Genomic DNA, 27,500 nt, shown 5'->3' on the forward strand with positions numbered 1-27,500 from the left:
GTTGTTGGTGCTGCTGTTGTTGTTGTTGTTGTTGTTGTTAGTGTTGTTGTTGGTGCTGTTGGTGTTGCTGCTGTTGTTGCTGTTGTTGTTGTTGGTGGTGGTGTTGTTGTTGTTGTTGGTGTTGGTGGTGTTGTTGTTGCTGTTGTTGTTGGTGGTGTCGTTTGTGTCGTTGTTGTTGTTGTTGGTGGTGGTGTTGTTGTTGCTGTTGTTGTTGGTGTTGCTGTTGTTGTTGTTGGTGTTGGTGTTGTTGGTGTTGTTGGTGTTGTTGTTGGTCCTAAATCTGGACGCTGACTGATACGTAGCAGCATCTTCTGCCCCGGGGCGTAGGTGTCCCGTTTGCCTTCCCTGTGCTTCTGCGACGGATGTTGTTGCATTAAGGGACTCGGCTGCTCTCAGGGACAAGGCCTCTCGAGGCCCTGATGGTGGCGCCATGTGGCGGCCTTGTGTCATGATGTGTTTGGGTAGCTGGAGTAGGTTGAAGGGCACAGGCTCGGTCCTCCCTGAACCCCTGATGGAGATTCTTTGATGAAGCACGTCTTTTGTAGCTCTGGTGTTTATGCTAACTTAGCTGGCTTCAATTTCCCAAGATCCCTCTAGCGGATGTTTCTCCCCACACCACCTCATCCATCGCCCTTGTAGAGCAAGAGATTGCACTTCCTGTCTTCTCCTCCAATCGGCACATCCCCTCGACCACCAGCTTCCCTCGCTGTGGCGCTGCAGCCTCCTCTTGACTGATGTAACTGACTAAATGTGACTAACTTTAAGTAACAACTTTATCAAAGGGGGAAAAACAAAGGGGGAAAAAACAAACTCTGAGATGTTTTCAAGGATTTCACCCAGTTGACATGAACATGAACTCTTATAACACCCATGACGTCAGTGTTGATGATGTCAGCCTGTTGTAACAAACATCATTCCTGTTTTGGTGTGACTTCACCTCGGACCAGCTCTCCACCCCAGTCCTTCCTGTTCAGGCCCGTGATCAACTTCCTGTTTTCCAACCAATGTCCTCCTACTCTCGCTCATCATTCTTGGCCGTTCATCTCTTTGGCATAACGTCCTATTTCCCAGTAATGCCGTGTTTTCAGGCAGTCTGAGCCGTGTCTTTGTCTCAGATACAACATCCACACATTTATAATCTAGACTTCGCTGCTGGACTTGGCCCTCGATGTCTCTCAGGGCTGATGAAGCTGCACAGCGTTGGTTCGTGTCCACCTCGCTCAGTGAAGAGGAGCGTGCAGCGTTACCGGTGGTCTTGTCTCTGGAGTCTTACTTAAGAGCACTTGATGTTCAAGGACTCCTTCGCTGTAGAGGCCGATGTTGCTTGGACATTGTGGGACATGGAGGCCTTTTTTAGGTTCAGACTGATGTTTTTCCATCTTCTCCACGGTTTTAAAGGAACTCATAGATGCTGAGGGGCCTCGTGATTCACCAGAGCTGCAGGAGAACCTCAGGATTCCCTCCAGACTGTGGACATTGTGTTTGTCCTCGAGGCTCCGGTAGTTGGACCGTCTTAACTGAGGAGACGCGTCAGGACTTTAATGAACTGCAGCAGTCGATCCAGAATCACGCTGAGCAGCTCCTCAGATAAAGAAACTGCAGCGTGTTTCATTGTTTTTATGCAAATAACAAACAAACGTGATGACAGAGCACTCTGTGTGTGTGTGTGTGTGTGTGTGTGTGTGTGTGTGTGTGTGTGTGTGTGTGTGTGTGTGTGTGTGTGTGTGTGTGTGTGTGTGTGTGTGTGTGTGTGTGTGTGTGTGTGTGTGTGTGTGTGTGTGTGTGTGTGTGTGTGTGTGTGTGTGTGTGTGTGTGTGTGTGTGTGTGTGTGTGTGTGTGTGTGTGTGTGTGTGTGTGTGTGTGTGTGTGTGTGTGTGTGTGTGTGTGTGTGTTATAAACTGTGAACAATGTGATTGGACGAGGCTGATTTCACACAGCTGAGTTGTAGGATTTAAATTTGCATATAAATCATTTACATATAGACTGGATGTATTTAAAGCCACGTCAGACGAACACACACATCATGACTGTAGAGACGTTTGCAGCTGCACTCCTGACGATGATACAAAGCAGCGTTTAATACGCTCCCTCAGGAGGAAGCAGAGGACAGTGAAGGCCACTGTGAGACGGGCCACACTGACTCTGTTTTCTCCATCAGCTGACTGATGACAGAGTTCGATCACACAGGAGTCGGCTGTTCATGTCCACGGGTCGGGTTATTGTTCCTTACATGATGAAAACCTCCTGCGTGAGTTCTGTGACACAGAGTCAAACAGAGTCAAACACACTGATGCTGCTGGTGACGTCTGAAAAGATGCAGAGTCGTAAGAACAAACTTTATTTGATCCTCTTTGACTGATTCAATCATCCAACCGTCCTCGTCCCGACTCATCACACACACGTGTTCTGTCAGGACGTGCTGGCGTCACCCTTCAGCGCTCCGGGTCGTGGCGCTCTGCTGTCGTAGAGACGGGACCTCGAGGTTCAGGACTGAGTCCAAACCAAAGCACCTGTGGATTAAAGATGGTGGGTTATGATAAATGTGTTTGTGAGGTCGCTACAGGAGGAGCAGGACGTAAACACACACCCTGTGTGTTACCGTAACAACGGTGATATTTAATTCAATACAATTTTATTTATAGTGTCGAATCCTAACAGCAGTGATCTCAGGACACTTTACAGAGCAGGTAAAGACCAAACTCTGTGACTTATTCATGATTTACATAGACCCAACAATTCCTCTGTAGAGTCACCGTGGCAACGACAACCTTCACTATAACAGACAGGAACGTCAGACAGACCCAGCTCTGTGGAGGACGGACATCTGTCTGCACCGGAGAGAAGAAGAGAAGGAGAGAGAGAAAAGAGACGGACATCTGTCTGCACCGGAGAGAGGAAGAGAAGGAGAGAGAGAGAGAGAAAAGACGGACATCTGTCTACACTGGAGAGAGGGAGAGAAGGAGAGAGAGAAAAGAGACGGACATCTGTCTGCACCGGAGAGAGGAAGAGAGAGAGAAGAGACGGACATCTGTCTGCACCGGAGAGAGAGAGAGAGAGAGAGAAGAGACGGACATCTGTCTGCACAGGAGAGAGAAGGAGAGAGAGAGAAAGAAGAGACGGACATCTGTCTGCACTGGAGAGAGAGAGAGAAAGAGAGAGAGAGAGAAGAGACGGACATTTGTCTGCACCGGAGAGAGAGAGAGGAGAGAGGACAGACATCTGTCTGCACCGGAGAGAGGAAGAGAAGGAGAGAGAGAGAGAGAGAAGAGACGGACATCTGTCTGCACCAGGGAGAGAGAGAGGAGAGAGAAGAGACGGACATCTGTCTGCACCGGAGAGAGAGAGAGAAGGAGAGAGAGAGAGAAGAGACGGACAGATGGACAGAGACAGACAGACACACTTCCAGAGATGCAGCCAAAGCCAGTAACAGTAACTATAATAATATTTATAGTAATATGAATATGACGTATGTGTTAAGACCGTTAATACAACAGAACAGTAGAAACAAGCACAGCTGAGGAGACTTCATGCTGAGTTCAGTCCGTGACAGATGATAATCATCATTTATCATAATTTACCATAACTTATTATCACAGAAGACTGAAACCAGTGGAGCATGTTGTAGTGGCGTCAGTGTTTCCATGTTATTTATGATCCTTGTTCCTGAATGTTTGTTCCAGAAGAGCCTGAACCTGCCGTCAGGGCACGTCTCTGTCCGACAGGTGCGACACATCCCCCTGATTCTTAAAGTCCTTCACTGTGTCGACCTGAGACACACCTGCAGCCAGGGCACGTCTCTGTCCGACAGGTGCGACACATCCCCCTGATTATTAAAGTCTCTGTGTCGGCCTGAGACACACCTGCAGCCAGGGCACGTCTCTGTCCGACAGGTGCGACACATCCCCCTGATTATTAAAGTCCTTCTCTGTGACGCCCCCCAGGGGTGGGTCAGGGTCTCAGGGTCAGGTGTGAGGGGTCTGCAGTGACCCTGCACTCTGGACTGGTTTAGTCCTGAGCGGAGGGCCGGCCCTGGTGATGGTCTGCAGACCTGATTGTAATAGAATAATATTAAAATAAAGAGTTTATTGATGCATCAGTGATGTAAACACGGCCTCAGGTCTTCACTGTCACTGGAGCTCAGTCTGGATCTAAAGACGAGAATTAAATCAAGTTTGAAACAAGAAACTAACAAATGTTCAACAGAAACGAAGCAGAAATGATCCGCTCATTCACATAAATGTTAGATTATATATATTATTATCATATATTATTGTGTTTGTTGGTGCTGTGCTGCTGCGTCCAGCAGAGGGAGACAGATCTCTGCTCTGCCTCACTGAAGGATGCTGGGAGGAGGAGGAGGAGGAGGAGGAGGAAGAGGACGCCAGCAGAGGCTGCAGAGATGCTAACAGCACCGACACACAAACACACTGACAGGAGCTAACTGCTAACTGCTAACAGACAGACAGACAGACAGACAGGTGGAGTGAGGCTGCTGCTGCACACACTCCCTCTCTCTCTCTCTCTCTCTCTCTCTCACACACACACACACACTGACTCACAGTGAGCTGCAGTAAAGCTAGCTGGTTAGCATGCTCAGGACAGGAAGCTAACCTACACACACACACACACACACACACACACAAACACACAGCAATGCAATGTCCAAGGCTTCCTATTGGACGGTGAGTGATCTCCATCTTTTCATGTGTATGTTCAGTTAGGCCTGAAGTGTGTGTGTGTGTGTGTGTGTGTGTGTGTGTGTGTGTGTGTGTGTGTGTGTGTGTGTGTGTGTGTGTGTGTGTGTGTGTGTGTGTGTGTGTGTGTGTGTGTGTGTGTGTGTGTGTGTGTGTGTGTGTGTGTGTGTGTGTGTGTGTGTGTGTGTGTGTGTGTGTGTGTGGGGGGTGGGCGCTGCGTGGAGGTCTGGTCTCTCACCTGGACACTAACAGTCCACCTGCTGTTGCTGTCTCCGGTGTGAGTGCTCAGCTGTTCGCTCCGTGGTTCGTTTACGTGTCGTCACATAATCAAACAGGATGTTAACGGCTGCAGCGTGGACAGACGGCGTCCTGCACGATGAGACAGTCTGACGCTGGCGTGCTGTAGGACGCGGTGTAGGTGTTGTTGTAGCTACCACACTTTTCTTCCACCGTCTCTTCAAAGTGACACAACATTAATGGTCTCATAGTTGCTTCCCACAGACCTTCAGCTCCCTGGAGACCCGCCTCCACGCAGCGCCGCCTTCACTTCACCTCTTTAAGATTTAGTGATGAGGCATCAGACCGACGACTCCTTTACCATCACGGCACTTTTGACACGTTGGACAGGAGGAGCATAGAGGCTGAGCGCCGTATCACGTTGTGTCCCATCGTGCTGCATCGCGTGCAGCTAGTTAGGACGTTCACAACAGACCTTTGAAATGTGTAAACATAAACACTCCAAAACAGTCCTGGTTCACTTCCTGTTGCAGTGTATGTGAATGACCAGCTGACAGGAAGTTACAGAGGAACAGCTGTCCGATGAAAAGGTCTAAAGGAAAGGACACACTGACTGTGTGTGTGTGTGTGTGTGTGTGTGTGTGTGTGTGTGTGTGTGTGTGTGTGTGTGTGTGTGTGTGTGTGTGTGTGTGTGTGTGTGTGTGTGTGTGTGTGTGTGTGTGTGTGTGTGTGTGTGTGTGTGTGTGTGTGTGTGTGTGTGTGTGTGTGTGTGTGTGTGTGTGTGTGTGTGTGTGTTTTAACAGGTCAGATTGACGGACAGCTCATCGGGGGCGGAGCCTGCAGGTGGTGGTGATGTCAAAGAGAGGAGCGGGGGGGCGTGGAAAGGGCGAGCGACCTGACGCCATGGCAACTCTTCAAGCAGCCAATGAGGAGCTGAGAGCCAAACTGATGGACATCCAGATAGAACTCCAACACGAGAAGAACAAAGTAAAGACTACACATCCCTGAGTAACCGCTGCTACTGTTGCCGTGCTGAATGAGCGTGTGCCCGCAGGTCAGCCGTCTGGAGAGGGACAAGAGCCAGGAGCTGAAGGCGGAGCATCACCGGGCGACGGTCGCCGTGACGGAGCTGAAGACCAAACTCCACGAGGAGAAGCAGAAGGAGCTCGCCATTACCCGGGAGACGTTACTACGGCAACACGAGATGGAGCTGATGAGAGTCATCAAGATCAAAGACGGAGAGATCCAACGTCTCAACGGACTGGTGCTGACGCTACGGGACGGATCCACTGACAAGGTGATCGATGTCCGTCCGTCTGTCTTTCTGTCTGTCTGTCTGTCCGTCTGTCAATCTGTCTCTCTGTCCGTCTGTCTGTCTCTCTGTCCGTCTGTCTGTCTGTCCATCTGTCAGTCTGTCTGTCTGTCTGTCTGTCTGTCCATCTGTCAATCTGTCACTCTGTCCGTCTGTCTGTCCGTCTGTTTCTCTGTCTGTCTGTCTGTCACTCTGTCCGTCACTCTGTCCGTCTGTCTGTCCGTCTGTCCATCTGTCCATCTGTCTCTCTGTTCGTCTGTCTGTCTGTCTGTCCATCTGTCTGTCTGTCTGTCTGCCTGTCTGTCTGTCTGTCTGTCCATCTGTCTGTCTGTCTCTCTGTCTGTCTGCCTCTCTGTCTGTCCGTCTGTCTTTCTGTCTCAAGTGGATTGTCCTTGTCCTCTCTAAGGACTTACCCCTCCTTGTCCTCTCTGAGAACTTCCACTTCCTTGTCCTCTCTAAAGACTTACCCCTCCTTGTCTTCTCTGAGGACTTACACCTCCTTGTCCTCTCTGGGGACTTACACCTCCTTGTCTTCTCTGAGGACTTACCCCTCCTTGTCTTCTCTGAGGACTTACACCTCCTTGTCTTCTCTGAGGACTTACCCCTCCTTGTCTTCTATGAGGACTTACCCCTCCTTGTCTTCTCTGAGGACTTACCCCTCCTTGTCCTCTCTGGGGACTTACCCCTCCTTGTCTTCTCTGAGGACTTACCCCTCCTTGTCCTCTCTAAAGACTTACCCCTCCTTGTCTTCTCTGAGAACTTCCACTTCCTTGTCCTCTCTAAGGACTTACCCCTCCTTGTCTTCTCTGAGAACTTCCACCTCCTTGTCCTCTCTAAAGACTTACCCCTCCTTGTCTTCTCTGAGGACTTACCCTTCCTTGTCTTCTCTGAGGACTTACCCCTCCTTGTCGTCTCTGAGGACTTACCCCTCCTTGTCTTCTCTAAGGACTTCCCCCTCCTTGTCTTCTCTGAGGACTTACCCTTCCTTGTCTTCTCTGAGGACTTACCCCTCCTTGTCTTCTCTGAGGACTTGCCCCTCCTTGTCTTCTCTGAGGACTTACCCTTCCTTGTCCTCTCTGAGGACTTACACCTCCTTGTCTTCTTTGCGGACTTACCCCTCCTTGTCCTCTCTGAGGAAAAAAACTCCTTGTCCTCTCTGAGAACTTCCACCTCCTTGTCCTCTCTGAGAACTTCCACCTCCTTGTCCTCTCTGAGAACTTCCACCTCCTTGTCCTCTCTAAAGACTTACCCCTCCTTGTCTTCTCTAAGGACTTACCCCTCCTTGTCTTCTCTGAGGACTTACCCTTCCTTGTCTTCTCTGAGGACTTACCCTTCCTTGTCTTCTCTGAGGACTTACCCTTCCTTGTCTTCTCTGAGGACTTACCCCTCCTTGTCCTCTCTGAGGAGAAAAACTCCTTGTCCTCTCTGAGAACTTCCACCTCCTTGTCCTCTCTAAGGACTTACCCCTCCTTGTCTTCTCTAAGGACTTACCCCTCCTTGTCTTCTCTAAGGACTTACCCCTCCTTGTCTTCTCTGAGGACTTACACTTCCTTGTCCTCTCTAAGGACTTACCCCTGCTTGTCCCCCTGAGGACTTCCACCTCCTTGTCCTCTCTAAGGACTTCCACCTCCTTGTCCTCTCTAAGGACTTACACCTCCTTGTCCTCTCTAAGGACTTACACCTCCTTGTCCTCTCTAAGGACTTACTCCTCCTTGTCCTCTCTAAGGACTTCCACCTCCTTGTCCTCTCTGAGGAAATAAACCTCCTTGTCTTCACCGAGGACTTACCCCTCCATGTCCTCTATGAGGAAATAAACCTCCTTGTCCTCTCTGAGGGCTTACACCTCCTTGTCCTCACTCTCTGAGGTTAAGGAGGTGTCGGAAACTCTTTCCAGATGCTTGGATACACTGTCTCAGAGACCAGGACCACAGCTGGGGACTGGAAAGAGATCCAGTTCTGAATCCATAGCATAGTTCAAAATCCCCACAGTTTGATACAGAGACCACATTACTGTCCACTCTGACCCGTCCTCAGACCTGAGATCAGAGTCCATGTCTGTCCTTAGACCAAGTGCACCTATGAACCACCTCATGCTTGGATTTGGTGTCTCATATTAAGACTCCACTCAGCTGTCTCCACTGTGATTGACCCAGCTCTAACCAGGACCTTGGTTCTACAGGTGATGCTTTGTGTAGAGGTGAGCCCAATTAGTTTGTACTGCACCACCTCCAGCTCTTTACCGAGCAGAGAGGACATGTCCCCAGCCCCTTCACCCAGCCAGGGTCAGCACGCTAAAGTACCCAGCTTGGTCCTGCCCTGCAGTGCGAGTGGTTGGCCCCAAATTTAACTCATCTTCTTGTCTTACTCCAGGTGTGAAGGGTGATTAGACTCATCAGGTGTGAAGTTTCCTCTCTCTGTCCGCTCTCTTTAACACTGTCTGTGTTCTTGTTGCTCAGGTGAGGAGCGCCCTGCTGGCAGAGGTGGAGGAGGCGAGGAGGAGCTGGGAGGCGGAGCGTTGTCGCCTCCAGCAGGAGGCTCAGGAGCTGAAAGGAGCTAAGAGGAACGCAGAGGATGCTCTGACATCGGCTCAGCAGGCCTGCCAGGCCAGAGCAGCCGAACTGCGATCAGCTCATCACCAACACCAGGAGGAGCTAAATCGGACCAAGAGAGACTGCGAGAGGGAGATCCGCCGACTGGTATGAGTCACCATGCACAACACAACTGTTTACACACACCTCTGACATGTTCCCAGGGACGACTCTGTCTTTTTCCTAGGGAGTGTCCATGTCTGATACCTGCCATGACATCCGATGATGTCACCGTTGTGAGCACACCTCCACCTGTACTGAGTTCATCCTGACTGAAGGAGCTCCAGAGTCACAGCAGCTGCTGCAGGAACAAAGAAAATATAATCACACAAAATTTTAAAAGCACGTCCACACGATGGAAAGCAACCTTTTTTTTTCCGTTGCTCTTACAAAAGTTGACAGGGCCTCGAATCAAGAAAGATCTGCGTCCACAGGAAACCAGGGTCAGCGCCTCCTAACGCTGTAGTACCCATGCCAGGCCTGGAGGTGGCGCTGTAACTGCCACAGAAACACACCAACAACGGAGAAGAAGAGACGGGGAAACGCTGGGAGCCCCTTCACTCTGCAGTTAGTGTCCTCACTGAGCAGAGGGGGCTGCTGGGAGCCCCATCACTCTGCAGTTAGTGTCCTCACTGAGCAGAGGGGGCTGCTGGGAGCCCCTTCACTCTGCAGTTAGTGTCCTCACTGAGCAGAGGGGGCTGCTGGGAGCCCCTTCACTCTGCAGTTAGTGTCCTCACTGAGCAGAGGGGGCTGCTGGGAGCTCCTTCACTCTGCAGTTAGTGTCCTCACTGAGCAGAGGGGGCTGCTGGGAGCTCCTTCACTCTGCAGTTAGTGTCCTCACTGAGCAGAGGGGGCTGCTGGGAGCCCCTTCACTCTGCAGTTAGTGTCCTCACTGAGCAGAGGGTGCTGCTGGGAGCCCCTTCACTCTGCAGTTAGTGTCCTCACTGAGCAGAGGGGGCTGCTGGGAGCCCCTTCACTCTGCAGTTAGTGTCCTCACTGAGCAGAGGGGGCTGCTGGGAGCCCCTTCACTCTGCAGTTAGTGTCCTCACTGAGCAGAGGGGGCTGCTGGGAGCCCCTTCACTCTGCAGTTAGTGTCCTCACTGAGCAGAGGGGGCTACTGGGAGCCCCTTCACTCTGCAGTTAGTGTCCTCACTGAGCAGAGGGGGCTACTGGGAGCCCCTTCCCCGTCCCAAAGCACTCCCAGGAGCCACTTTCTCACTACATTTAGAGACTTTTCACAGCTTCTTAGAACTGGATTTAGAAACAGAGCCTAGAGCAGTTTAGCTCCTTATTCAGAGCATCAGGGAAAAGGGAGACATCTGGGCTGGGCCTCATTCACTCCCAAGCATGTGGCTGTGGTTCTGGTCCTGGTCCTGGTCCTGGTCCTGGTCCTGGATCCTTAATCTGTTCTGGACCTCATTCAGTCCCATGCATGTGGCTCAGAGTCCAGTTCCGTCTCTGTCCTCTCACGCAGCAGCACTGGTTTCACCACAACGTCATGGGGAGCGTTTTAAAATCTTCCCACTCTGGGACCTGGTTTCCAAAGATCCCGTTTTCAGGCCTCGATAACGCTGGCTGCTGTGGATGTTCGGCCAAAACCAGACTGAAGTTTTGTGGTTACAGGAAAATGCACCTCGGTGTGGACGTGAATAGACCTGAGTGTGCCCGGGATAAAACCAGGAGCTTCAGGTCTGAGAGTGAGACGGTGAAGTGAAGAGAAAAGGGAGATTATTTCTATGAATGTGTCTTTCGAGTCAATTTTGGACATTTTTATTCTGGGATCGTTGGGACCGGAGACAATCCCGGCCTGAGACTCATCGTCCTCCGAAACTCACTGAACGTGGCAGAATTATCAGGACTGGTGAAAATGTGAGGGTTTGTTTTTGGATCGAATCAATAAAAGGCTGCAGTTTTACATCATTTTGAGTCTCTGAGTTCCTTAGCTCCTCCATCCAGTCTGTCTCCACCTGTCCATCTTTAACCCGTCCGTCTCTCCTGTCTGTCTCTACCCTGTCTGTCTCTCCCCTGTCTCTAACCTGTCTGTCTCTCCCCTGTCTCTACCCTGTCTGTCTCTCCCCTGTCTCTAACCTGTCTGTCTCTCCCCTGTCTCTAACCTGTCTGTCTGTCCCCTGTCTCTAACCTGTCTGTCTCTCCCCTGTCTCTAACCTGTCTGTCTCTACCCTGTCTCTAACCTGTCTGTCTCTCCCCTGTCTCTAACCTGTCTGTCTCTCCCCTGTCTCTAACCTGTCTGTCTCTCCCCTGTCTCTAACCTGTCTGTCTGTCCCCTGTCTCTAACCTGTCTGTCTCTACCCTGTCTCTAACCTGTCTGTCTCTCCCCTGTCTCTAACCTGTCTGTCTCTCCCCTGTCTCTAACCTGTCTGTCTCTCCCCTGTCTCTAACCTGTCTGTCTCTCCCCTGTCTCTAACCTGTCTGTCTCTCCCCTGTCTCTAACCTGTCTGTCTGTCCCCTGTCTCTAACCTGTCTGTCTCTACCCTGTCTCTAACCTGTCTGTCTCTACCCTGTCTCTAACCTGTCTGTCTCTCCCCTGTCTCTAACCTGTCTGTCTCTCCCCTGTCTCTAACCTGTCTGTCTCTCCCCTGTCTCTAACCTGTCTGTCTCTCCCCTGTCTCTAACCTGTCTGTCTGTCCCCTGTCTCTAACCTGTCTGTCTCTACCCTGTCTCTAACCTGTCTGTCTCTCCCCTGTCTCTAACCTGTCTGTCTCTCCCCTGTCTCTAACCTGTCTGTCTCTACCCTGTCTCTAACCTGTCTGTCTCTCCCCTGTCTCTACCCTGTCTGTCTCTCCCCTGTCTCTATCCTGTCTGTCTCTCCCCTGTCTCTACCCTGTCTGTCTCTCCCCTGTCTCTATCCTGTCTGTCTCTCCCCTGTCTCTAACCTGTCTGTCTCTCCCCTGTCTCTAACCTGTCTGTCTCTACCCTGTCTCTAACCTGTCTGTCTCTCCCCTGTCTCTAACCTGTCTTTCTCTCCCCTGTCTCTACCCTGTCTGTCTCTCCCCTGTCTCTATCCTGTCTGTCTCTCCCCTGTCTCTAACCTGTCTGTCTCTCCCCTGTCTCTAACCTGTCTGTGTGCAGATGGATGAGATAAAGCTGAAGGACCGAGCGGTCAGTGTTTTGGACAAAGCCTTGGGGCTGCAGGCGGGACATGCCCATCGTCTCCAGCTGCAGACTCAGGCTGCAGAGCAGCAGATCGCAGCCCTGAGAGATGCTCAGAGGGTGGGACTAAACCACCCCATCCACGCCCTTAACCCCGCCCCTAACACTGCTCCTCACACTGTAAGCTCCGCCTCTTCCTGCTCGTTCTGCATGAACTGACTTATCCTCATGTCACAGTGTAACCACAACATTCACCCACTTCAGGCTCCACCCCCTTTAGCATGACATCATCAAACACATGACCATGGCACCATCCAAACATCCACTGGTCCTCAGTGTCCCACAGTCCCCTACTCACTGTCCACTGGTCCTCAGTGTCCCACAGTCCCCTACCCACTGTCCACTGGTTCTCAGTGTCCCACGGTCCCCTACTCACTGTCCACTGGTTCTCAGTGTCCCACGGTCCCCTACTCACTGTCCACTGGTCCTCAGTGTCCCACGGTCCCCTACTCACTGTCCACTGGTCCTCAGTGTCCCACAGTCCCCTACTCACTGTCCACTGGTTCTCAGTGTCCCACGGTCCCCTACTCACTGTCCACTGGTTCTCAGTGTCCCACAGTCCCCTACTCACTGTCCACTGGTTCTCAGTGTCCCACAGTCCCCTACTCACTGTCCACTGGTCCTCAGTGTCCCACAGTCCCCTACTCACTGTCCACTGGTTCTCAGTGTCCCACAGTCCCCTACTCACTGTCCACTGGTTCTCAGTGTCCCACGGTCCCCTACTCACTGTCCACTGGTCCTCAGTGTCCCACAGTCCCCTACTCACTGTCCACTGGTTCTCAGTGTCCCACAGTCCCCTACTCACTGTCCACTGGTTCTCAGTGTCCCACGGTCCCCTACTCACTGTCCACTGGTCCTCAGTGTCCCACAGTCCCCTACTCACTGTCCACTGGTTCTCAGTGTCCCACAGTCCCCTACTCACTGTCCACTGGTTCTCAGTGTCCCACGGTCCCCTACTCACTGTCCGCTGGTTCTCAGTGTCCCACGGTCCCCTACTCACTGTCCACTGGTCCTCAGTGTCCCACGGTCCCCTACTCACTGTCCGCTGGTTCTCACCACCTGTAGAGTCAGAAAAGTCTTTTAGTCTTTAGTCTCACCTCCACGCACTATCTTGGTTCTGGAACATTACTCCTGGATGGGGGTTGGACCCTATTCTTCTCTGGAGTTTCCCAGGGTGTGAGGCGCCGTGCATATGTGGGGAGACTCAAACCCTGTGTTGGTGTTTACCCTGGTGGATGAGAGTTCTGCCTCCTTATGCCTTCGGGTGGTGGTGTGGTGTGGTGTGGGGGGGGGGGGATCCGGAGACACCTGGAGAGGCTGATTGGGAGGAACGGCCTCCCTGATCTAAACCCCAGCGTCTGGTGTTAGACTTGTGTGCTGGTCCTGGATCCTCTTTAACAAACACCATGTTGGAACAGAAGGAGGCTCAGAAGTGGACCTGGTTCCAGAGCACACTAGGCCAAAGGTCCAGGATCCAGTCTGTGATAGTCTCATCTGATCTGAGGCCGGATGTTTTGGACCCTCGGGTGAAGAGAGGGGCAGAGCTGTCAGCTGATCACCATCTGGGGATGAGTGGGTCAGAGGATGGGGAAGGTTCTGGACAGACCGGGTAAACCCAAACCAGTAGTGCGGGTGAACTGGGACCGTCCGTCCCAGAGATCTTCAACTCACACCTCCGGAGGAGCTTTTCTGGCGTCCCTGTGGAGGTTGGGGGCATCGAACCGGAGTGGGAGATGTTCAAAGCTTCCACTGCTGAAGCTGCAGCGGTGAGCTGTGGCCTCAAGGTCTCAGATGCCTCAAGGGGCGGGGACCCTCGAACACCGTGGTGGACCCCGGTGGTCAGGGAAGCTGTCCGACTGGAGGACGAGTCGGACAGAATTGGAGCAGCGGGGGCGGAGCTGCAGTCGCTCTACCGCACCGTTGTGATGAACAGAGAGCTGAGGAAGGAAAAGCTCTGGATCTACCCTCAGTCCTGGTTCCTACCCTCACCTGTGGTCATGAAAGCTGGGTCAGGACCCAAAGAACCAGGTCCAGGTCAGGACCCAAAGAACCAGGTCCAGGTCCAAGCGTGTGAAGTGTGTTTCCTCAGGAGGGGGTCTGGAGTCTCCCTTAGAGAGAGGGGGAGAAGTTCAGCATCCGTGAGGAACTCGGAGTAGAGCCGCTGCTCCTTTGTGTTGAAAGGAGCCAGTTGAGGTGGTTCAGGATCATCTGGTCTGGATGAACCCTGGGCGCCTCCCTAGGGAGGTGTTCCAGGCACGTCCAGCTGGGAGGAGGCCTCGGGGAAGACCCAGGACCAGGTGGAGAGATTAGATCTCCACACTGGCCTGGGAACGCCTCAGGATCCCCCAGTTAGAGCTGGTTAATGTGGCCCGGGAAAGGGACGTTTGGGGTCCCCTGCTGGAGCTGCTGCCCCTGAGACCTGATCCAGGATCAGAGGCTGGAGCTGCTGCCCCTGAGACCTGATCCAGGATCAGAGGCTGGAGCTGCTGCCCCTGAGACCTGATCCAGGATCAGAGGCTGGAGCTGCTGCCCCTGAGACCTGATCCAGGATCAGAGGCTGGAGCTGCTGCCCCTGAGACCTGATCCAGGACCAGAGGCTGGAGCTGCTGCCCCTGAGACCTGATCCAGGATCAGAGGCTGGAGCTGCTGCCCCCGAGACCTGATCCAGGACCAGAGGCTGGAGCTGCTGCCCCTGAGACCTGATCCAGGATCAGAGGCTGGAGCTGCTGCCCCTGAGACCTGATCCAGGATCAGAGGCTGGAGATGAGATGAGTGACTTTGTGTTTACTGAAACGTGTGTGTGTGTGTGTGTGTGTGTGTGTGTGTGTGTGTGTGTGTGTGTGTGTGTGTGTGTGTGTGTGTGTGTGTGTGTGTGTGTGTGTGTGTGTGTGTGTGTGTGTGTGTGTGTGTGTGTGTGTGTGTGTGTGTGTGTGTGTGTGTGTGTGTGTGTGTGTGTGTGTGTGTGTGTGCAGTCTCAGGAGGAACGGGACACTCGCAGGTTTCAGTTAAAAATTGCTGAGCTCAGCTCCGTCGTCAGGAAGTTGGAGGACCGAAACGCGCTGCTGTCTGAAGAACGCAACGAGCTGGTAAACAAACATGAACCTGAGCAGGGTCCAACCTTCTCTGGCTGTATTTCCTATTTGTGTTATGTTTACATATTTGTGTTTGTTTGTGTGTTTGTGTGTTTGTGTGTTTTCCGTATTTCCGTCTTCAGCTGAAGCGTCTCAGAGAGACGGAGAGTCAGTTTCTTCCTCTTCTGGACAAAAACAAACGTCTGAGCCGGAAGAACGAGGAGCTGGCGCTCTCATTGCGCCGCCTCGATAACAAGCTGCGGTTCGTCACCCAGGAGAACATGGAGATGGTAACTATGGTAACGCCTGACCCCGTACTCCTGTACCTTGACAACACATTGACGAACAAAGTCCCAGTCAGACCAGAAGGACGGGTCCCGTCCAGGACCAGATGAATCCAGGTGGAACCTGTAGTCAGGGTACTGTAGACTGTAGTCTGAACTGTACGGACAGGAGGACGTTCTGTGTCCTTTAAACCAATCAGTGAAGGACGTGACTCCGCTCAGAGGACGTTCTGTGTCCTTTAAACCAATCAGTGAAGGGACGTGACTCCGCTCAGAGGACGTTCTGTGTCCTTTAAACCAATCAGTGAAGGACGTGACTCCGGTCAGAGGACGTTCTGTGTCCTCTAAACCAATCAGTGAAGGGACGTGACTCCGCTCAGGAGGACGTTCTGTGTCCTCTAAACCAATCAGTGAAGGGACGTGACTCCGCTCAGAGGACGTTCTGTGTCCTTTAAACCAATCAGTGAAGGACGTGACTCCGCTCAGGAGGACGTTCTGTGTCCTTTAAACCAATCAGTGAAGGACGTGACTCCGCTCAGGAGGACCAGACCTGGGTCACATGACGACCTCAGAGCCTTTTGGTTCCGATCATATTAACATACAAACAACTGATGAACATGTCCTCAAATCTGCCGAGTCAGAGTTCTGAAGTTTAGAGGCAACAAAGGTTGAAATGTCGTTGGTGCGACCGTCGTAATCACAGGAGTGAGGTTGTTTATGTTGTAATCACAGGAGTGAGGTTGTTTATGTTGTAATCACAGGAGTGAGGTTGTTTATGTTGTAATCACAGGAGTGAGGTTGTTTATGTTGTAATCACAGGAGTGAGGTTGTTTATGTTGTAATCACAGGAGTGAGGTTGTTTATGTTGTGATCATAGGAGTGAGGTTGTTTATGTTGTGATCACAGGAGTGAGGTTGTTTATGTTGTGATCACAGGAGTGAGGTTGTTTATGTTGTAATCACAGGAGTGAGGTTGTTTATGTTGTGATCACAGGAGTGAGGTTGTTTATGTTGTGATCACAGGAGTGAGGTTGTTTATGTTGTGTGATCACAGGAGTGAGGTTGTTTATGTTGTGTGATCACAGGAGTGAGGTTGTTTATGTTGTGTAATCACAGGAGTGAGGTTGTTTATGTTGTAATCACAGGAGTGAGGTTGTTTATGTTGTGTGATCACAGGAGTGAGGTTGTTTATGTTGTGTGATCACAGGAGTGAGGTTGTTTATGTTGTGATCACAGGAGTGAGGTTGTTTATGTTGTGTGATCACAGGAGTGAGGTTGTTTATGTTGTGATCACAGGAGTGAGGTTGTTTATGTTGTAATCACAGGAGTGAGGTTGTTTATGTTGTAATCACAGGAGTGAGGTTGTTTATGTTGTAATCACAGGAGTGAGGTTGTTTATGTTGTAATCACAGGAGTGAGGTTGTTTATGTTGTAATCACAGGAGTGAGGTTGTTTATGTTGTAATCACAGGAGTGAGGTTGTTTATGTTGTGATCACAGGAGTGAGGTTGTTTATGTTGTGTAATCACAGGAGTGAGGTTGTTTATGTTGTAATCACAGGAGTGAGGTTGTTTATGTTGTGATCACAGGAGTGAGGTTGTTTATGTTGTGATCACAGGAGTGAGGTTGTTTATGTTGTGATCACAGGAGTGAGGTTGTTTATGTTGTGATCACAGGAGTGAGGTTGTTTATGTTGTGATCACAGGAGTGAGGTTGTTTATGTTGTGATCACAGGAGTGAGGTTGTTTATGTTGTGATCACAGGAGTGAGGTTGTTTATGTTGTGTAATCACAGGAGTGAGGTTGTTTATGTTGTGATCACAGGAGTGAGGTTGTTTATGTTGTAATCACAGGAGTGAGGTTGTTTATGTTGTAATCACAGGAGTGAGGTTGTTTATGTTGTAATCACAGGAGTGAGGTTGTTTATGTTGTAATCACAGGAGTGAGGTTGTTTATGTTGTGTGATCACAGGAGTGAGGTTGTTTATGTTGTAATCACAGGAGTGAGGTTGTTTATGTTGTAATCACAGGAGTGAGGTTGTTTATGTTGTGATCACAGGAGTGAGGTTGTTTATGTTGTGTAATCACAGGAGTGAGGTTGTTTATGTTGTGTGATCACAGGAGTGAGGTTGTTTATGTTGTGATCACAGGAGTGAGGTTGTTTATGTTGTGTAATCACAGGAGTGAGGTTGTTTATGTTGTAATCACAGGAGTGAGGTTGTTTATGTTGTAATCACAGGAGTGAGGTTGTTTATGTTGTAATCACAGGAGTGAGGTTGTTTATGTTGTAATCACAGGAGTGAGGTTGTTTATGTTGTGATCACAGGAGTGAGGTTGTTTATGTTGTGATCACAGGAGTGAGGTTGTTTATGTTGTGATCACAGGAGTGAGGTTGTTTATATTGTAATCACAGGAGTGAGGTTGTTTATGTTGTGATCACAGGAGTGAGGTTGTTTATGTTGTAATCACAGGAGTGAGGTTGTTTATGTTGTAATCACAGGAGTGAGGTTGTTTATGTTGTAATCACAGGAGTGAGGTTGTTTATGTTGTGATCACAGGAGTGAGGTTGTTTATGTTGTAATCACAGGACTGAGGTTGTTTATGTTGTAATCACAGGAGTGAGGTTGTTTATGTTGTAATCACAGGAGTGAGGTTGTTTATGTTGTAATCACAGGAGTGAGGTTGTTTATGTTGTAATCACAGGAGTGAGGTTGTTTATGTTGTGATCACAGGAGTGAGGTTGTTTATGTTGTGATCACAGGAGTGAGGTTGTTTATGTTGTAATCACAGGACTGAGGTTGTTTATGTTGTAATCACAGGAGTGAGGTTGTTTATGTTGTAATCACAGGAGTGAGGTTGTTTATGTTGTGATCACAGGAGTGAGGTTGTTTATGTTGTGATCACAGGACTGAGGTTGTTTATGTTGTGTAATCACAGGAGTGAGGTTGTTTATGTTGTGATCACAGGAGTGAGGTTGTTTATGTTGTAATCACAGGAGTGAGGTTGTTTATGTTGTGTAATCACAGGAGTGAGGTTGTTTATGTTGTAATCACAGTAGTGAGGTTGTTTATGTTGTAATCACAGGAGTGAGGTTGTTTATGTTGTGATCACAGGAGTGAGGTTGTTTATGTTGTGATCACAGGAGTGAGGTTGTTTATGTTGTGTAATCACAGGAGTGAGGTTGTTTATGTTGTAATCACAGGAGTGAGGTTGTTTATGTTGTAATCACAGGAGTGAGGTTGTTTATGTTGTGATCACAGGAGTGAGGTTGTTTATGTTGTAATCACAGGAGTGAGGTTGTTTATGTTGTGTGATCACAGGAGTGAGGTTTTTTATGTTGTGTAATCACAGGAGTGAGGTTGTTTATGTTGTGTGATCACAGGAGTGAGGTTGTTTATGTTGTAATCACAGGAGTGAGGTTGTTTATGTTGTGTAATCACAGGAGTGAGGTTGTTTATGTTGTAATCACAGAAGTGAGGTTGTTTATGTTGTAATCACAGGAGTGAGGTTGTTTATGTTGTGATCACAGGAGTGAGGTTGTTTATATTGTGATCACAGGAGTGAGGTTGTTTATGTTGTGATCACAGGAGTGAGGTTGTTTATGTTGTGATCACAGGAGTGAGGTTGTTTATGTTGTAATCACAGGAGTGAGGTTTTTTATGTTGTGTAATCACAGGAGTGAGGTTGTTTATGTTGTGATCACAGGAGTGAGGTTGTTTATGTTGTGTAATCACAGGAGTGAGGTTGTTTATGTTGTAATCACAGGAGTGAGGTTGTTTATGTTGTAATCACAGGAGTGAGGTTGTTTATGTTGTGATCACAGGAGTGAGGTTGTTTATGTTGTGTAATCACAGGAGTGAGGTTGTTTATGTTGTAATCACAGGAGTGAGGTTGTTTATGTTGTAATCACAGGAGTGAGGTTGTTTATGTTGTGATCACAGGAGTGAGGTTGTTTATGTTGTGTAATCACATGAGTGAGGTTGTTTATGTTGTGATCACAGGAGTTAGGTTGTTTATGTTGTAATCACAGGAGTGAGGTTGTTTATGTTGTGATCACAGGAGTGAGGTTGTTTATGTTCTAATCACAGGAGTGAGGTTGTTTATGTTGTAATCACAGGAGTGAGGTTGTTTATGTTGTGTAATCACAGGAGTGAGGTTGTTTATGTTGTAATCACAGGAGTGAGGTTGTTTATGTTGTAATCACAGGAGTGAGGTTGTTTATGTTGTAATCACAGGAGTGAGGTTGTTTATGTTGTGATCACAGGAGTGAGGTTGTTTATGTTGTGATCACAGGAGTGAGGTTGTTTATGTTGTAATCACAGGAGTGAGGTTGTTTATGTTGTGATCACAGGAGTGAGGTTGTTTATGTTGTGTAATCACAGGAGTGAGGTTGTTTATGTTGTAATCACAGGAGTGAGGTTGTTTATGTTGTAATCACAGGAGTGAGGTTGTTTATGTTGTAATCACAGGAGTGAGGTTGTTTATGTTGTGATCACAGGAGTGAGGTTGTTTATGTTGTAATCACAGGAGTGAGGTTGTTTATGTTGTGATCACAGGAGTGAGGTTGTTTATGTTGTGATCACAGGAGTGAGGTTGTTTATGTTGTGATCACAGGAGTGAGGTTGTTTATGTTGTAATCACAGGAGTGAGGTTGTTTATGTTGTAATCACAGGAGTGAGGTTGTTTATGTTGTGATCACAGGAGTGAGGTTGTTTATGTTGTGATCACAGGAGTGAGGTTGTTTATGTTGTGATCACAGGAGTGAGGTTGTTTATGTTGTAATCACAGGAGTGAGGTTGTTTATGTTGTAATCACAGGAGTGAGGTTGTTTATGTTGTGTAATCACAGGAGTGAGGTTGTTTATGTTGTGTAATCACAGGAGTGAGGTTGTTTATGTTGTGATCACAGGAGTGAGGTTGTTTATGTTCTAATCACAGGAGTGAGGTTGTTTATGTTGTAATCACAGGAGTGAGGTTGTTTATGTTGTGATCACAGGAGTGAGGTTGTTTATGTTGTGATCACAGGAGTGAGGTTGTTTATGTTGTAATCACAGGAGTGAGGTTGTTTATGTTGTGATCACAGGAGTGAGGTTGTTTATGTTGTAATCACAGGAGTGAGGTTGTTTATGTTGTAATCACAGGAGTGAGGTTGTTTATGTTGTGTAATCACAGGAGTGAGGTTGTTTATGTTGTAATCACAGGAGTGAGGTTGTTTATGTTGTGTAATCACAGGAGTGAGGTTGTTTATGTTGTGATCACAGGAGTGAGGTTGTTTATGTTGTAATCACAGGAGTGAGGTTGTTTATGTTGTGATCACAGGAGTGAGGTTGTTTATGTTGTAATCACAGGAGTGAGGTTGTTTATGTTGTGATCACAGGAGTGAGGTTGTTTATGTTGTGTAATCACAGGAGTGAGGTTGTTTATGTTGTGATCACAGGAGTGAGGTTGTTTATGTTGTAATCACAGGAGTGAGGTTGTTTATGTTGTGTAATCACAGGAGTGAGGTTGTTTATGTTGTGATCACAGGAGTGAGGTTGTTTATGTTGTGATCACAGGAGTGAGGTTGTTTATGTTGTGTAATCACAGGAGTGAGGTTGTTTATGTTGTGATCACAGGAGTGAGGTTGTTTATGTTGTGATCACAGGAGTGAGGTTGTTTATGTTGTGTAATCACAGGAGTGAGGTTGTTTATGTTGTAATCACAGGAGTGAGGTTGTTTATGTTGTAATCACAGGAGTGAGGTTGTTTATGTTGTAATCACAGGAGTGAGGTTGTTTATGTTGTGATCACAGGAGTGAGGTTGTTTATGTTGTGATCACAGGAGTGAGGTTGTTTATGTTGTGATCACAGGAGTGAGGTTGTTTATGTTGTAATCACAGGAGTGAGGTTGTTTATGTTGTGATCACAGGAGTGAGGTTGTTTATGTTGTGATCACAGGAGTGAGGTTGTTTATGTTGTGATCACAGGAGTGAGGTTGTTTATGTTCTAATCACAGGAGTGAGGTTGTTTATGTTGTAATCACAGGAGTGAGGTTGTTTATGTTGTGATCACAGGAGTGAGGTTGTTTATGTTGTAATCACAGGAGTGAGGTTGTTTATGTTGTAATCACAGGAGTGAGGTTGTTTATGTTGTAATCACAGGAGTGAGGTTGTTTATGTTGTAATCACAGGAGTGAGGTTGTTTATGTTGTAATCACAGGAGTGAGGTTGTTTATGTTGTGATCACAGGAGTGAGGTTGTTTATGTTGTGTAATCACAGGAGTGAGGTTGTTTATGTTGTAATCACAGGAGTGAGGTTGTTTATGTTGTTGTAATCACAGGAGTGAGGTTGTTTATGTTGTGATCACAGGAGTGAGGTTGTTTATGTTGTGTAATCACAGGAGTGAGGTTGTTTATGTTGTGATCACAGGAGTGAGGTTGTTTATGTTGTAATCACAGGAGTGAGGTTGTTTATGTTGTGATCACAGGAGTGAGGTTGTTTATGTTGTAATCCCAGGAGTGAGGTTGTTTATGTTGTAATCACAGGAGTGAGGTTGTTTATGTTGTGATCACAGGAGTGAGGTTGTTTATGTTGTAATCACAGGAGTGAGGTTGTTTATGTTGTGTAATCACAGGAGTGAGGTTGTTTATGTTGTGATCACAGGAGTGAGGTTGTTTATGTTGTAATCACAGGAGTGAGGTTGTTTATGTTGTAATCACAGGAGTGAGGTTGTTTATGTTGTGATCACAGGAGTGAGGTTGTTTATGTTGTAATCACAGGAGTGAGGTTGTTTATGTTGTGATCACAGGAGTGAGGTTGTTTATGTTGTGTGATCACAGGAGTGAGGTTGTTTATGTTGTAATCACAGGAGTGAGGTTGTTTCACAGGAGTGAGGTTGTTTATGTTGTAATCACAGGAGTGAGGTTGTTTATGTTGTAATCACAGGAGTGAGGTTGTTTATGTTGTGATCACAGGAGTGAGGTTGTTTATGTTGTGTAATCACAGGAGTGAGGTTGTTTATGTTGTGATCACAGGAGTGAGGTTGTTTATGTTGTGTGATCACAGGAGTGAGGTTGTTTATGTTGTAATCACAGGAGTGAGGTTGTTTATGTTGTAATCACAGGAGTGAGGTTGTTTATGTTGTAATCACAGGAGTGAGGTTGTTTATGTTGTTATCACAGGAGTGAGGTTGTTTATGTTGTAATCACAGGAGTGAGGTTGTTTATGTTGTAATCACAGGAGTGAGGTTGTTTATGTTGTGTAATCACAGGAGTGAGGTTGTTTATGTTGTGATCACAGGAGTGAGGTTGTTTATGTTGTGTAATCACAGGAGTGAGGTTGTTTATGTTGTGATCACAGGAGTGAGGTTGTTTATGTTGTGATCACAGGAGTGAGGTTGTTTATGTTGTAATCACAGGAGTGAGGTTGTTTATGTTGTAATCACAGGAGTGAGGTTGTTTATGTTGTGATCACAGGAGTGAGGTTGTTTATGTTGTGTAATCACAGGAGTGAGGTTGTTTATGTTGTAATCACAGGAGTGAGGTTGTTTATGTTGTGATCACAGGAGTGAGGTTGTTTATGTTGTGTAATCATAGGAGTGAGGTTGTTTATGTTGTGTAATCACAGGAGTGAGGTTGTTTATGTTGTAATCACAGGAGTGAGGTTGTTTATGTTGTAATCACAGGAGTGAGGTTGTTTATGTTGTGATCACAGGAGTGAGGTTGTTTATGTTGTAATCACAGGAGTGAGGTTGTTTATGTTGTAATCACAGGAGTGAGGTTGTTTATGTTGTAATCACAGGAGTGAGGTTGTTTATGTTGTAATCACAGGAGTGAGGTTGTTTATGTTGTGATCACAGGAGTGAGGTTGTTTATGTTGTAATCACAGGAGTGAGGTTGTTTATGTTGTGTAATCACAGGAGTGAGGTTGTTTATGTTGTAATCACAGGAGTGAGGTTGTTTATGTTGTGTAATCACAGGAGTGAGGTTGTTTATGTTGTGTGATCACAGGAGTGAGGTTGTTTATGTTGTGTAATCACAGGAGTGAGGTTGTTTATGTTGTGTAATCACAGGAGTGAGGTTGTTTATGTTGTAATCACAGGAGTGAGGTTGTTTATGTTGTGTGATCACAGGAGTGAGGTTGTTTATGTTGTAATCACAGGAGTGAGGTTGTTTATGTTGTAATCACAGGAGTGAGGTTGTTTATGTTGTGTAATCACAGGAGTGAGGTTGTTTATGTTGTGTGATCACAGGAGTGAGGTTGTTTATGTTGTAATCACAGGAGTGAGGTTGTTTATGTTGTGTAATCACAGGAGTGAGGTTGTTTATGTTGTAATCACAGGAGTGAGGTTGTTTATGTTGTAATCACAGGAGTGAGGTTGTTTATGTTGTAATCACAGGAGTGAGTTTGTTTATGTTGTGTAATCACAGGAGTGAGGTTGTTTATGTTGTGATCACAGGAGTGAGGTTGTTTATGTTGTAATCACAGGAGTGAGGTTGTTTATGTTGTAATCACAGGAGTGAGGTTGTTTATGTTGTAATCACAGGAGTGAGGTTGTTTATGTTGTGATCACAGGAGTGAGGTTGTTTATGTTGTGTAATCACAGGAGTGAGGTTGTTTATGTTGTGTAATCACAGGAGTGAGGTTGTTTATGTTGTGATCACAGGAGTGAGGTTGTTTATGTTGTGTAATCACAGGAGTGAGGTTGTTTATGTTGTAATCACAGGAGTAAGGTTGTTTATGTTGTAATCACAGGAGTGAGGTTGTTTATGTTGTAATCACAGGAGTAAGGTTGTTTATGTTGTAATCACAGGAGTGAGGTTGTTTATGTTGTGATCACAGGAGTGAGGTTGTTTATGTTGTGATCACAGGAGTGAGGTTGTTTATGTTGTGATCACAGGAGTGAGGTTGTTTATGTTGTAATCACAGGAGTGAGGTTGTTTATGTTGTAATCACAGGAGTGAGGTTGTTTATGTTGTGATCACAGGAGTGAGGTTGTTTATGTTGTGTAATCACAGGAGTGAGGTTGTTTATGTTGTGATCACAGGAGTGAGGTTGTTTATGTTGTAATCACAGGAGTGAGGTTGTTTATGTTGTAATCACAGGAGTGAGGTTGTTTATGTTGTGATCACAGGAGTGAGGTTGTTTATGTTGTGTAATCACAGGAGTGAGGTTGTTTATGTTGTGATCACAGGAGTGAGGTTGTTTATGTTGTAATCACAGGAGTGAGGTTGTTTATGTTGTGATCACAGGAGTGAGGTTGTTTATGTTCTAATCACAGGAGTGAGGTTGTTTATGTTGTTGTAATCACAGGAGTGAGGTTGTTTATGTTGTTATCACAGGAGTGAGGTTGTTTATGTTGTAATCACAGGAGTGAGGTTGTTTATGTTGTAATCACAGGAGTGAGGTTGTTTATGTTGTGTAATCACAGGAGTGAGGTTGTTTATGTTGTTATCACAGGAGTGAGGTTGTTTATGTTGTAATCACAGGAGTGAGGTTGTTTATGTTGTGTAATCACAGGAGTGAGGTTGTTTATGTTGTAATCACAGGAGTGAGGTTGTTTATGTTGTGATCACAGGAGTGAGGTTGTTTATGTTGTGATCACAGGAGTGAGGTTGTTTATGTTGTAATCACAGGAGTGAGGTTGTTTATGTTGTGATCACAGGAGTGAGGTTGTTTATGTTGTGTGATCACAGGAGTGAGGTTGTTTATGTTGTTATCACAGGAGTGAGGTTGTTTATGTTGTGATCACAGGAGTGAGGTTGTTTATGTTGTGATCACAGGAGTGAGGTTGTTTATGTTGTGATCACAGGAGTGAGGTTGTTTATGTTGTGATCACAGGAGTGAGGTTGTTTATGTTGTAATCACAGGAGTGAGGTTGTTTATGTTGTGATCACAGGAGTGAGGTTGTTTATGTTGTGATCACAGGAGTGAGGTTGTTTATGTTGTAATCACAGGAGTGAGGTTGTTTATGTTGTAATCACAGGAGTGAGGTTGTTTATGTTGTGATCACAGGAGTGAGGTTGTTTACAGCGGGCGGAGCATCAGTTGCCATGGTAACGGCTGTTTGTCCACAGAGGAGGCCGAGCTCGTTGAACGACCTGGACCGCAGTCACTCCACCAGTTACCATGGTTACAGCCAGGACGAGAGGGAGATGGAGTTTCTACGGTTACAGGTTCTGGAGCAGCAGCACGTCATCGACGACCTGTCCAAGGCACGAGCACGTTTACTATCATTAATATTATTATTATCATAATAATATTAATAATATTAATACTTTTATTAATACTGACGTTATATTATATATTTTATTCATTTATAATAATATTAATAATAATAACAACAATAATAATAATAATAATAACAATAATAATAATGATAAACTGTAAAATCATCTTATTTAACCTGATGATTCAAATCCATGTGTTTGTGTTCAGGCTCTGGAGACGGCCGGGTACGTGAAGAGCGCCATCGTGAGTATCTCTGTTATTATTATTATTATTATTTTATTATTAATAATAATAACAATAATAATAACAATAATGTTGTTGTTGTTATAATAATAATTATTACATTAATGTCGTTCCTGCTGCAGGAGCGAGACGTGTTACTGAGACACAGACGTCAAGACTCAGTCAGGAGGAAGAGGACCTTCAGAGCCTGCAGGGTGAGACCTTTAAGTGACAGACCTTTAAGTGACAGACCTTTAAGTGACAGACCTTCAGAGCCTGCAGGGTGAGACCTTTAAGTGACAGACCTTTAAGTGACACACCTTCAGAGCCTGCAGGGTGAGACCTTTAAGTGACAGACCTTTAAGTGACAGACCTTCAGAGCCTGCAGGGTGAGACCTTTAAGTGACAGACCTTTAAGTGACAGACCTTCAGAGCCTGCAGGGTGAGACCTTTAAGTGACAGACCTTCAGAGCCTGCAGGGTGAGACCTTTAAGTGACAGACCTTTAACAGACCTTTAAGTGACACACCTTCAGAGCCTGCAGGGTGAGACCTTTAAGTGACAGACCTTCAGAGCCTGCAGGGTGAGACCTTTAAGTGACAGACCTTCAGAGCCTGCAGGGTGAGACCTTTAAGTGACAGACCTTTAAGTGACACACCTTCAGAGCCTGCAGGGTGAGACCTTTAAGTGACAGACCTTTAAGTGACACACCTTCAGAGCCTGCAGGGTGAGACCTTAAAGTGACAGACCTTTAAGTGACACACCTTCAGAGCCTGCAGGGTGAGACCTTTAAGTGACAGACCTTTAAGTGACAGACCTTCAGAGCCTGCAGGGTGAGACCTTTAAGTGACAGACCTTCAGAGCCTGCAGGGTGAGACCTTTAAGTGACAGACCTTCAGAGCCTGCAGGGTGAGACCTTTAAGTGACAGACCTTTAAGTGACACACCTTCAGAGCCTGCAGGGTGAGACCTTTAAGTGACAGACCTTTAAGTGACAGACCTTCAGAGCCTGCAGGGTGAGACCTTTAAGTGACAGACCTTTAAGTGACACACCTTCAGAGCCTGCAGGGTGAGACCTTTAAGTGACAGACCTTCAGAGCCTGCAGGGTGAGACCTTTAAGTGACAGACCTTCAGAGCCTGCAGGGTGAGACCTTTAAGTGACAGACCTTTAAGTGACACACCTTCAGAGCCTGCAGGGTGAGACCTTTAAGTGACAGACCTTTAAGTGACAGACCTTCAGAGCCTGCAGGGTGAGACCTTTAAGTGACAGACCTTTAAGTGACACACCTTCAGAGCCTGCAGGGTGAGACCTTTAAGTGACAGACCTTTAAGTGACAGACCTTCAGAGCCTGCAGGGTGAGACCTTTAAGTGACAGACCTTCAGAGCCTGCAGGGTGAGACCTTTAAGTGACAGACCTTTAAGTGACAGACCTTCAGAGCCTGCAGGGTGAGACCTTTAAGTGACAGACCTTTAAGTGACAGACCTTCAGAACCTGCAGGGTGAGACCTTTAAGTGACAGACCTTTAAGTGACAGACCTTCAGAGCCTGCAGGGTGAGACCTTTAAGTGACAGACCTTCAGAGCCTGCAGGGTGAGACCTTTAAGTGACAGACCTTCAGAGCCTGCAGGGTGAGACCTTTAAGTGACAGACCTTTAAGTGACAGACCTTCAGAGCCTGCAGGGTGAGACCTTTAAGTGACAGACCTTTAAGTGACAGAC

General features: G+C 47.3%; 1 protein-coding gene across 1 annotated transcript in view; it reads left to right on the plus strand.

The window, feature by feature from the left end:
* Positions 1–5,783: 5,783 nt before the first annotated feature.
* Positions 5,784–27,500, plus strand: part of jakmip3 (Janus kinase and microtubule interacting protein 3) — a gene marked incomplete at both ends in the record, with an annotated part of 49,124 nt that continues 27,407 nt past the window's right edge. Inside the window, 9 exons of the mRNA XM_083933441.1 lie at positions 5,784–5,918; positions 5,986–6,228; positions 8,700–8,939; positions 11,922–12,122; positions 14,975–15,088; positions 15,217–15,363; positions 25,407–25,544; positions 25,768–25,803; positions 25,926–25,997. Of these exons, the coding sequence (XP_083789567.1) occupies positions 5,784–5,918; positions 5,986–6,228; positions 8,700–8,939; positions 11,922–12,122; positions 14,975–15,088; positions 15,217–15,363; positions 25,407–25,544; positions 25,768–25,803; positions 25,926–25,997 (1,326 nt within the window). The remainder of the gene's footprint in view (positions 5,919–5,985; positions 6,229–8,699; positions 8,940–11,921; positions 12,123–14,974; positions 15,089–15,216; positions 15,364–25,406; positions 25,545–25,767; positions 25,804–25,925; positions 25,998–27,500) is intronic.

The sequence above is a fragment of the Echiichthys vipera genome (genome assembly GCF_963691815.1).
Source record: "Echiichthys vipera genome assembly, chromosome: 18".
Lineage (NCBI taxonomy): Eukaryota > Metazoa > Chordata > Actinopteri > Perciformes > Trachinidae > Echiichthys > Echiichthys vipera.